General features: G+C 42.1%; 1 protein-coding gene across 1 annotated transcript; it reads right to left on the bottom strand.

The window, feature by feature from the left end:
* Positions 1 to 3,071: 3,071 nt before the first annotated feature.
* On the bottom strand, positions 3,072 to 6,979 carry LOC147631513 (uncharacterized). Its single transcript, XM_086809908.1, has 2 exons — positions 4,474 to 6,979; positions 3,072 to 4,188 (listed from the first exon to the last, which is right to left on the bottom strand). Exon 1 carries the CDS (start codon positions 5,744 to 5,746, stop codon positions 4,664 to 4,666), a length of 1,083 nt encoding a protein of 360 aa, XP_086666034.1. The 5' UTR covers positions 5,747 to 6,979; the 3' UTR covers positions 3,072 to 4,188; positions 4,474 to 4,663.
* Positions 6,980 to 12,555: the final 5,576 nt, after the last annotated feature.

A 12,555-nucleotide genomic window follows, 5' to 3' on the forward strand; every position in this document is an offset into this window, starting at 1 on the left:
TCACATATACTCTAAATAATTGTAACTAGAGCTTATTCCTACACTACTCTTAGATATACCATCACCTACGTTCATGATAATGGCTATCTGGATCAAACATAAACATATGCATACTATGAATTTTTACCCCACCACTACATATGTACATGATATAAGCTATAATTTCCTCTCGCCACCCTTATCCATATTACATAACAAGAATTTTCTTCATGAAAACAAATGCCTACGTGGGTTGAAATTTACACCCATAGGCTATATGATGTCTACCTCTAAAGTTATCATGCTAAAAATATATTTCTATTTTCTACTCTTTTAACATGCTTAGGTTTACTTAGAGTCTCCATAGTTACCATCTTCTACCTATATATATGAATAGAAGTCTACCTTTGCACACCTATAAATTGACCTCTTTAAACTCTTAGCATTGGTTATATATCATTCCACTATCTACTTATAAATAATAGAGCAAATAATTATGTCATGCAAACTGTCAAGGTAAGTATATACTAAAGGATTTGCTATTTGGGTCTAGAAATAGACTCAAGAATGTTTTTAAGATTTTTTATAAATTATGGAGCTTATAGTGTTATGTATTCTAATATTTTTTAAGTGCTTGTCAAATAATGTGCATATTTATGCATAGTGATAGAATTTATCCCAAGAAAGTCTGTTAAAAAAAGTGTCTTACATTCATGAAATTTATAAAATAAATTTTTATTAAAAAAAAGATTGATATTTCTTGAATTTATGTAGACTCTTATGCCATTTTGTAAGTCAAGTTTATTTTTATGTCACAAACAACAACAGTTTATAAATCTACAAAGGTCACACATGCTCTCAATCTTGAAAAAATAGCAAAATTCATGTAATTTTTAAATTTACACATGAAATTCTAGATGTGTTTTCAAAAAACTATGTTTTTAAGACATTTTTGAGATTTCACACATTTTGGGAGGGAATCTTTTTAGGTAACCCTCGTCAATTACCTATTTTGCTCGTAACAGTGTTCTTAATCTTGTAAATCAGTCACTATCCATGTCATAAATAAGCCTTCTTGGAATCACAACTTTATAAACATAATAAATGTGATAAAAAGCATTATCATCGCATTGTCTTAAACCTCAAGGTAATCAATCCATTTGTAAACTCTTATTTTCACTTTACTTACAGCTTTAGTCATAATCAAATTTCTTCCTCAAGAGAGCGATCCTCTATTCTTTCTATTGATGAATTTACAACTCTACAATAGATATAGATTTTCCAACCTACACTTATTTACTTCACGATGATAATTTACTATTTAATAAGAAAATAATATACTACAGGAAATCCTTTTCTTGTTGCTTTAACAAGCTGCAAAGCAGACATCATTCTAAATTCTACATCACATCTTTGACCCTGTAAGTAATATAATCTTTACTACCATCTCCGATCATGCTAATCTATTTTTCATGACACAATATCTAGGCCGTTCTAGGCACTAACCAATCCATACCTAGTATGGCATCATATCTCCCAAAGGCAACACATGGAAATCAGCTTTTGACTTGAGATCGCCTATAAACGAAAGACATGTGCTTGACGTATTCCTTATATATCTGTTGCTTTCCCGAAGCAAGCTCTACCATAAGATTCTTTTGGTAAGATTTAGTTATTCCTAACTGTTTTACCACGTGGAGTGATTGAAAACTATGCATGCTTCTCGAGTTAATCAATACTTGAAATACATTATTCACAATCTTGATAGGAATATTAATAATTGAACCTCAATTTTTGGCCTTACCTACATGAACAACATCATTGACATATGCATATTCTTCGATCTCCTCGACCATAGTTGCAACATCTTTTCCTCTTGCTCCACAAGTGTCATCAATACTTGAAAAATCCACATACATTCTCTTGCATACTCTGCCTTGGTTTCTGATCTCCTGAAGTTAATCCCTCATGTACCTCATATGATGTTAGCTTGTTTTTGCACTCAAAAGTTCTATGACCCTTTTGTAGACAACAAAAACATAGGTCTTCATGCTATGCCTCTTCTACCATCTCTGGGAACAAATATGTGAAAGACTTGTTACCGTTCTTCTCACCCATCTGCATAAAATTTTCCTTCTTATTATAAAACAAATTGATCTCTTTCTTTTATTTACAAAGCTTTCTTCATTCTTTCCCATCTGCTCAATCCATGCTTCTGCTTCTTCACACTTCTTCCCCTTCTCATTAAAGTTTGGTAATAACCTTTTATTCGTAACTTGTTTAAGGACAAAATCATCTATATGACCAGATTTAAGACCTGTGCCCATGACAATTTTCATGGCCTACAATGTATCCTACAACTCCTTAATAGCTCGATGTATTGAAAGATCAATCCCAACCTATGCAGTAACTCTTGGTTGTGGGCTTATGGAAGCTTCACCAGGTTCTTGTTGTCGCTCGTTAGAATTTCTTGCTCCTTGCCCTTCTCGTTGACGCTATCTATCATCAAAATTTAGACGATCTTGCATCTCTTTATCTTCTCGGCCACCTCCTCCTCCTTTATTTAAATCCATGAAAACTCGAACATGTATGGCTCTCATTTTTTTCTCCAATTCTTGATTCATGTCAATAAATCTGATAACTTCCTTTAGAGTTACACCCACACACAATAATCCTTATAAAAGCTCCTCTTCTTGTCCTAAGTTGACTTCTCAATTTGTTTGATGTGCAGCCATCTTATGACCGTACAATAAAATTACAAAAGATTTTTCAAAAAAAATAAACTCTTGGTTGTATCACAAAAATAAAAAATAATATGAGTCACCTAAGACCTACAACATCTGCAATTAAGTGCAAACTACCTAACCTATGCTACTCTAATACCAACTGTGAGGCTTCAACTCAAAAATCACAATACAATTCAAAGAAAATAAAATTTGCACAAATTTTCGAAGTAAAAAGAGAACAACTCTGTATATAATCAAGACAACAATTTGATATGAAACACTCTTGGAAGAAAGAGCTCAAACCACCAAGTTTATCATTGTAAATATAGCATGTTTTGCAATATATAGTAGGTTAGGTCTATCTACAAGAACATGGACCATAAGTGACCATAAGCTTCCAACAAACGCCAAACAATTTCAAGATAAAGGGGTGGTATGTGAATGAGTACGTGCCCTCGTATCCATGTTCAATCTATGGCTAGGGCCAATGACTCCATGTGTGCTAATGTTGCACTCAAAAGAGACTATCCAAAATTCTAATAGACTCAACTTCCTGATACACATGAAAAATCTAAAATGCACATATAATTATGAAAGCAAAGGAGCATGGGGCCAAGCTAGCCAAGGTGCAAAGCACATAAGGAGCAAAGTGGGATTATGACACGATGATAGATCCATTATGGACTTCAAGTCTTCCATCTTCATCACAAGCTCAAAACACATCCAAGGACCAATTTCCATGCATCCTTGAATAAAAACTAGTTATAGCTGGGAGAGAGAAATTATAGGAGTCCACAATTTGTGTGGTTGTGAGCTTCAACATATAGGATGTTTTGCTTCCTGTTGTGTAGCAACCTATTGTTAACTACCAAAAACCACCTTGTGAGGAAATTGGCATCCAAGGGCTTGTTTGCATGCATGCTTTTTTTAATTAAAAAAAACTACTTACAGCCGGGAGACGAGAGTCCACAATTTGTGTGGTTGCAATATCAACAGATAGGATTTGTTGCTTCGTGCCGAACCACCTCGTGTGGAAATTGACATCCAACGAAGAGTCCACAATCTGTGTGGTTGCTGTGTAGCAACCTATTGTGCCTGTTTTCAACCATATTAAAAACCGCCTTGTGTGGAAATTGACATCCAAGGGCCAATAATTTCCACGCGTGCTTGAATAAAAACTAGTAAAGAAATAAATTAGAAGAGTCCACAATTTGTATGGTTCATCTTGTAGGATTGATTTGCTTCTTCTTGTTATCATGTAGCAACCTCTTGTCAACCAGGGCCTCAGTTGTGTGAAAATTGATATCCATCAAAACTAATCAACCATACCCAAGACCAACTGTTGTTTTTCATGCATATGCGGAGAAATAAATTAGGAGTCCACAATTTGTGCGGTTGCGAGCTCAACATATAGGATTTTCTTCCATCTCTGCGTGCAACCTGTTGTCATCCATACCAAAAACCGCCTTGTGTGGAAATTTGCCTGAAACATGATTTTAGACGCAGCTCAAAATTCATGATTTTATACGATATGATTTTGATAACAACAAAAGTGCGTGTTCCATGCTACATTCAAGCTGTATTGCTACAATAATTTTGTCCTCCAGAATAAATATGGCATTGCAGCTACCTCCACGAAAGTGAGATAACAGATGATAAAAGCCAATGCTCTCTGTTGTATTATACAAAAAAGATAAGGTGAAACTCGTGTGTTAGCTGTGAAATTATCTGGAAAAGGATAAACAAAAATGACGTGGCAAAGCAGAACCTGGGGCCTGGCTCTTAACCATCTGATTTTCGAAGCATGGCGAAATTCGTGAATCTAATTCTGAAACAATGATCTGGCAGAGTAATCTTCCTGGTGACAGAGGTAAGTCGATGATGTTGTCGAGCAAACAGTATGGAGCCCCCGGATGATTTGATGACGTGGATATAGAAGCATGATGTCCGGCCAGATGCTAGGGGTGTGATGGGCGGAGGCCCAAGCGGAGTTCGAGGGAGGGGTCGTCGGGCGGCGATGACGTGGCAAAAGGAAGAGAGACCGGGCGGAGATGGACTGGCGGGGGCGGCAAAGGCGGATGGAGAAAATGAGGGGGCACGATGTTGGGCGGCGGGTTTTGCACGGGTGGATTCTGGATAATGGTGGGTGGGCTCTGGGCCGGGTAGCTGGCAAGGTGGGGATAGACTGGAATCGGGGAGAGATAAAACGGGGCAGCGGGAGAGTGGTGCTGGACAAGGGGGGCGCAATGTGGAGAGAGGAAGGTGGAAGCGGGTAAGCGCTGAAGGTGATATTGGGCGGCGCTCGGCAGCGGCCGCGGGTGGTGAGCGGCGGCCGCGGCTGCCATGGTGGCCAGATGGCTGGCCTGGAGGCGCTCGCGCTTCGCCAACTGTCGCTCGCGCTTGTGAGCGTTCTGGTGCCCGCCCAGGGCCTGCGAGCTGCCAAACTCCCGCCCGCAGAACTGGCACTCGAATGATCTCCGGCTGTCGGGCCCGACCGTCGCCACGCACGCGGAGCTCCCGCTGGCGCTGTCTCCTTCCCCCTCCTTCGACTCCGCACTACAACCCCCCTCATCAGCCGTCATTTCTACGCCAAAAAGCTTTAACCCAACTGCGCCCCTCCGTAGGCGTTCCGCTGCAACCATGTCTTCTGCGACACTCTCCTCTTTGACCGCCGTCCACCACCCCGCCTCGCCTTCCATTGCAGCGCCCGATCTTTCTGCAGCTTCTCTACCTGCGGCCACCACATCATCCTTCGCCTCAACCCTACTTTTAAACAACGGATTACTCTGCTCAGCAGCCTCCTGCTCAAACAATCTGGCTGTACCCCCGGTATCTGATCTCTCTTCTGCACACAAGACAGTGCAGGCTTGATCCCCCAGCTTAGCTTGAGAAATCGCCTGATACCCTCTGAACCGCTTCTTCTGAGGATCCCCTGCAGCAGCAGTACCTTCAACTCCACTATCTTCGATGCCAGCAGATGATTGATTAGTGTCAGAACAACCTTGCCCCTTGTCTCCCAGACCTTCTTCTTCACTTGACATGGACGGCGCAGAGAAGACGATGAAGCTTAGCAGTGGTCCGCCGTTCAACCCATCGCCATAACTTGGGTTACAGCTGCATACTTTGTTTTTATTGATGATGATGCTGTACAGAGATCGCTGGCGTGTCGAGAGACGACGGAGAGAGGCCCGACCGCCGACGGGGTGAGGAAAGTCTTAAAAATCTATAGCTGGTTAAAGCAGGGTTGGGCGTGCTTGCCACGACGTGTAGGCTGGGCCGAAATCACGTGGCTTTCTTTGCACCAGCTCGATGGGTCCCTTCCTCACACGCACAAAACACCGCAGACGCCAGACAGCCTACAGCCGCTTCAAGAGCTACACCACGTGTCTTTCCCTCCACCAGACCAGCTTGAGCTAATAATGGGTCTCTGACTCCTTCCTTCACACAGACAGACACACAAATAGACTACAGCTGCTCCACCACCACCACGGCACTACCATATGCTAGTCGGCGGCTACGTACCACGACAGCACAGCGTATGAACCCACCCCAGCAGTGGCCTCGCAACCTCTCCGCCACCGGTAACCGGCAGCAACAAGTTGGCATGAGATCGGAGTCGTAACGACGCATTAAGCCTGGCCATTGCAGGTCATCCTGAATCATTCGATCAAAGAGCACCGTTGCTGCTTGCAAGTTGCAGCAGGTAGGATCAATCAAAATCTTAGCTCAACAATAGCGTAGAATCCCTAGATCGTCGAAGCCAACGGTCACACGAGTCAAAGGTGAAGATCAAACCAGGACAGAGACGTGGTACCGGGGAGTTGGGTCGCCGGATAGCTCATTATGTGGGGGTGTAATGGAGGAGGGAAGAGCTATGTCCAATTCCAACTAAGTGGTGGGTTGTCTGGTCATTTCAAAGGCAATTGTATATTCGTCCGAAACAAAGGTGGGGGTCGGTGGGAGTATTGGAATGCGGATAGAAGAGGTAATGGCAGTCTTTATACTAATGGCTATGGTTATCAGAGAACTTATTTAGTGATGTTTGGCTATGGCGCTTGGCAGTGGTACTTATTTAGTAAAGAAGCGTGATTTTTGCAAGTTGTGGCATGGCGGTAGTGGTGGTGGAACTATTAGGCAAAAAAAGTAGAAATCGCAGGAGTGATAATATAAAGCTGTAGCTTGTAGGAAAGCCGCGGGCCGGGGGGGAGGGACTGCAGGAGCAGACCCTGTAGTGACTGAACTGAGCAACCCCCTCTCTCCTTTCAACTTCCAACCAAACCGAGTACTATCTAGCAGCTTCGGCTTTTACCCATTCGACACGCCTCATCGTGGCACACGTCACCACATGGACACGTGGCCCCATCCAACTGGCTTTGCTTTTCCACGTCAGCCCTCGAGCATCGTACGGTGCCGTCCATTTCCACGTGCGGGGGCTGCGCCGCCCCCAGGTTGCGCACGGCAACCACCGCCGTTTCGTTTCCAAAAATATTCACTCTAAAAATTCGAAACGAAAAAAAATACTTAATTTAATTTAAGCGGCCTATCATTTGACCGTAGGGGACGCGGTCCTGACGTCGAGATTTTGCCGCCAATGCTGACTCATTGCTTAGGCTCCCGAGTACCGTCGCCACATGGGTTCTACGGGGCGCTACTCTCATTGCCAGTTGGCAGTGCGGTTTCAACTGACACTGCGTGCCCCCATACATGATACTACATAGCTGCGTGCGCCGTAGCCCAATTTCACGCTGGCTTAGCAATGCGGCCTCGCCCATGTCGCCATTTCGTACTTTGCATTTTGAATGGTCAACTGTCGCTCACTCAATTGGTCCTGCGCTACCGTTCGCACGACCGTGCAGCAGCGGTTGGAACTTGGGACCTCAAATTTGAAGCTTGAAAGGTAATATTTGGAAATTTTAGGAGTTTTCAAGATTTTAAAGCCTGTTCACGCGTGTTTGAATAGAACCATTTTTTTTTATAGTCAGGCTTCTTTTACACTTCACATAAGGCAAAGAAATATTTACCCTCCGAAAGAAAAGCTTAATCTTGAAACGTCCACGCTTCTTAGATCAAAGTAAAGAAAATTGATAAAATAATGGGGTCACCCTCAAATTTAAGACTCGCTAATGAATGAATTAATGGATTATGGTGTCACCCTTCCTTCAAACTCAAGACATGATAAGTAGTAAGTGGCATTTAGTGTAAATAGTGTATTTTGCACTAGATGAAATTCAAAATAATCGGCTAAACCTTATCTTGAACAAAAACCAATGAAACTTTTACATTTTTTGGTTATTAAACCATTAAAACAGAAGAATTAAATATAAAATAGGGAATAAACAAAAAAATTATCATGATTTGATCACTCTTGTGATTTCAGATCACGATCGTGATTTTGTAAAAATCTCATAATTGTAAACTTGATAATTCCAATTGTGTGCAAATCCACATTTTAGCCAGTTAAGGAGTGTCTTTACTTTGCAAAGGCTGAATTATTTTGAATCATCAACAAGTAGGGAGGAAAACATGGAGAATCCTCTTAAAGGAGGAATTGGCGGCGAGGGAGAAGGGTACTTCTTCTACAACACTATCTAGAGGGTTCATGGGCTTAGCCTGAGGAATCCTAGGATATTGTAATGAGCCTTAAAGAGAATCTCTACATGCTGCCAAGGGACAACCACCATCGAGCTCGGACAGAGAAGTAAGCAATGGAAGACCTGGGAGAACAAAGCAATAATTAAGGGAGGAACAGTTATCAGGGGGAGAAATCCTCAACTTGTGGTACAACTTACTCCTAGAATTCGAAGGGATTCTATAAGTTCCCAAAGAACAGGGGCAGTGTATTGCCAGGGGGAGAAATCCTTAACATGCGGTACAACTTACTCCTAGAATTCGAAGGGGTTCTATAAGTGCCCAAAGAACAGAAGTTGCGTATCTCCCTACTTTTAGGGACCTAGAGATTGAGAAAAGAATGAGAGAAGCACAAGCCCAACTTAGAAGGCTTGAACAAGTGAAGATCAACGAGAGACGCACCTTTGATATGGTAATGCATGGGGAAGGTTCTTCCAACCTCAGTGGATTGAGGCATTAAGAGGACTTGATCGCATGAGGCAATGCTAGAGAAATTGAACAGGCAATGGAGGAGGGTATGCCACCTCTAGAGCCTATTCCAGAGAAGCCTTGAGAATATCTAACTAGTCTCATAGCACCTCTCTCAGGCAACAATAATATGTCAAGGGAACCTTCGGAGAAAACTTACACTAGGAGAGAAGTAAATGCAATGCTAAGAACCCCAAGATTTGAGGAGTACATGAGAGGCATGTTGTTATAAGAAGGGAACCTGGGAGAAACAGCCTTGTACGATGATGTGCACAGGAATGTGGGAACTATCCTAATACCACACCTAACCCACGGGTACATGTAAATCAACATGCTAGAGCAGCAAGAGGCTAAGGCAGGGGTGGGATAGCTATAGGAAATATTGAGTAGGAGACCCCACCAAGGGAGCCAATCAGAAGAAGCCCTCATATGGGAGTGTCACAACACCTACTATGCCGACCTATTAACAATGGTTGAAGAAATAGGAAGGGGGGTTGCTAGGGAGTTAGGTACCACATAGGCACCATAAAGAGTAACACTGGTCAAAATCCCAATCATGTGGCGAGATTAATGTCAAAAGTCTCAGGTGATGGCAATGTCATACAACACCTCGAGATATTCGAATCGCTGTGCAAAACTTGTGGTCCGATCAATGACCAAAAGAAAATTATAGAGCACACCAATGATATGGATTGCTTAAGCCAAATGATAGGATTAAGCTTAAGAGTTTGTTCGTACCTAGTTTTGCATGAAGCAGATATAAGTGGAGCCCGGTGGCTCAATTATACAACATCAAGCAAGAGGAGCATGAGTTTATGAGAAATTATATCTCACGTGAGATTATACCTCACATTGGAAAAACCTAAACTCATAATCGCAAAACATATCGTCCTTATGATATCCTAAAACTTTTTGATCTCATTTATGTACATCCTCGTAACTTATTAACATCCTTAGTCTATGATTTTGACCAAGTGCATATCCTTAGTCCATGATTTTGACCAAGTGCACATAGAATACCCCTCATCCCTGAGGAAGAGGACTTACACTTCATGATTCCTTTATAACAAAAAAACCACATCCACCTTCTGATGATGGAGATAGGGATAGAAGAGAGGAAGAACAAGACAACACCTACTCGGTGTTTAGCCCAATAATATATTATTTATCTAATCTCTATGATAATAAAAATAAGGATGATACTACCGCACCACTAATTGAGAACGATTTTCCATCTTCTTCTTTAAATTTCCCCACTAACACATTCGACCCCAAGGAACCCCTGGATAGCCAGCCAAAGGCCGAAGCTCCCACTCACAGTAGCACAGCTATAATGCAAAGGGTTCCCACCTTGACCAATTCTCAGATCTCTAGCCCCAGACTATGAGCGCCTCATCATGAGTAGGAATCCTTTACTCAAGCCTCATTGTGGCCCAGCAACATTTTATTTATCTAATCTCTATGATAATAAAAATAAGGATGATACTACCACACCACTAATTGTGAGCAATTTTTCCATCTTCTTCTTTAGATTTCTCCACTAACACACTCGACCCCAAGGAACCCCTGGATAGCCAAGTAGAGGCCAAAGCTCCCACTCAGCAGCACATCATGATGCAAAGGTTTCCCACCTTGACTGAATCTTGGATCTCTAGCCCTAGACTATAAGCACCTCATCATGACCAGGAATCCTTTACTCAAGCCTCATATTATGCGCCAAGCCCTCTTGCAGATCACTACTTTTGATCCCACCACTCGGATACAGGAAGAGGCTTATGCAAGAATGGCTCAACCCACCAATTTACCATACCCTTTATTGGGGGACCGCCTAGAAGCAAGAGAGCTGGGGCAGCTAGATAACGTCAAATGTGGCAAGAGGCTCTAGACTAGCCAAGCCGTGGCATGCTAGTTTGCTTAAGATTCGCATCGTCACATTCATGATTTCCCATGCTTTACAAGCAATGGAAGTAGGAGCATTTAGTAGAATCACAAGTTGAGGAAATATAATCAAATGACAGTGGATAACTTTGGTATATCCACCCATGCTTACAAAGCGATGAAAGCGGGAGCATTCAGTAGAATCACAAGGTGGCTATGAGGAAATACAAATAGATGTTGATGGCTAGGTTGCGGTGGATAACTTTGGTATATCCAACCATCCTGGAGATTGCCATTCCTTGCCACCATAAAGAAATATGCTGACATATATGGAGCATCTCCCCACGGCACCTTCGCATTGTATATGTCAATCAAATTAAGGTTAACTCTAGAGATTTCCGCAAAAGGTAGGCTTGTGATTCCCATTTCAATGGAAATTCATGCTCACCACACAATGCATGCATGGCAAGCCATCCCCAATCTAGCTATAGTTGCCATTGTGCGGTTCTTCAAGCTACCTATACTTCTCGTTGACATCCAGGATGATTATGTCCACCACATCTACAATCGTGAGGGGATGCGCTTTGACCTCAACAAAAAATGGCCTTCTGTGAGAGGCAGTGGCATCATGTATTACTATCATTTCTTACGATGTCTTCATCATATATGCACACTAATCTTAAATATATGATTGATACCAACTTCTAGAGGTCACTCTATTTTCTTCGCTGGACCATTCATATCCTCCAAAAAAGAAAGAGCCGCCTATAAAGAGTATCTAGGGTAATGGGCCCTATGGTAATAGATTCCGACAATGGAATCTCCAACTAGGAGGGGGGATGTTAACCCCATTTTGAGGTTAACCTAGCATCTCTTCGTTACATAAGAGAGATAGCATAATAAGTGTCATGAAATGGCATTATAAATTTTGTAATTATGAGAATGACTGGAAATGCCACAAGTCTATGTATCTTACTATCATTTAGTTCATCTTTCTTTATTGAGAGCCCAAGTGTGAATAAGGGAGCTATTTGTATAAATTACAACATTCTCATAATGCAAGACACAATCCCCCTTTTATGCCGATTGACTCTAGTCTTATCTCCTTGCTCTCTTGTGTCTATGTGTGAGAGAGAGTTGAGAGGAGAGAGACCTTCATTCTCGGTGCATGTTCCTCTTATGCTTATGTTTATAAGTGTGAGAGTAGAGAGAAGTGAGTGTCCTTGTATAAACAAAGGCAATCTCATGGTGATAGCTTAAGGAGGAGGCAAAGAAGTGGAGCTACCTACCACTAGCATCGCTTGGAATCTTCAAAGACCTTGGATACCAGTAAGTTCCCCACATGACGTGTTAAGGTAAGCATTGTGTGAGAGAGAGTTGAGAGGAGAGAGAGTTGAGAGGAGAGAGACCTTCATTCTTGGTGCATGTTCCTCTTATGACGTGTTAAGGTAAGCATTGTGTGAGAGAGAGTTGAGAGGAGAGAGACCTTCATTCTTGGTGCATGTTCCTCTTATGCTTAAGTTTATGAGTGTGAGAGTAGAGAGAAGTGAGTGTCCTTGTATAAACAAAGGCAATCTCATGGTGATAGCTTAAGGAGGAGGCAAAGAAGTGGAGCTACCTACCACTGGCATCGCTTGGAATCTTCAAAGACCTTGGATACCAGTAAGTTCCCCACATGACGTGTTAAGGTAAGCATTGTCCATTGGTAACCGTGAGAGTTGTCATTGCTATAGCTGCAGAGCAAAGGGTTAGTATTTATATCAAATGGATGTAAAGAATGCTTTCTTGCATGGTGATCTTCAACAAGAAGTATATATAATACAACCACTGGGTTGTTATGAGAGTGATGCACACCCAGATTTTGTGTGCAAGTTGT

This window comes from Cibotium barometz, chromosome 15 (assembly GCF_041138505.1).
Source record: "Cibotium barometz isolate CiBa-2024 chromosome 15, ASM4113850v1, whole genome shotgun sequence".
Classification (NCBI taxonomy): domain Eukaryota; kingdom Viridiplantae; phylum Streptophyta; class Polypodiopsida; order Cyatheales; family Cibotiaceae; genus Cibotium; species Cibotium barometz.

Coding starts and splice junctions, on each gene's coding strand:
- LOC147631513 (XM_086809908.1), bottom strand. CDS start 5,746: ATGTCAAGTGAAGAAGAAGGTCTGGGAGACAAGGGGCAAGGTTGTTCT.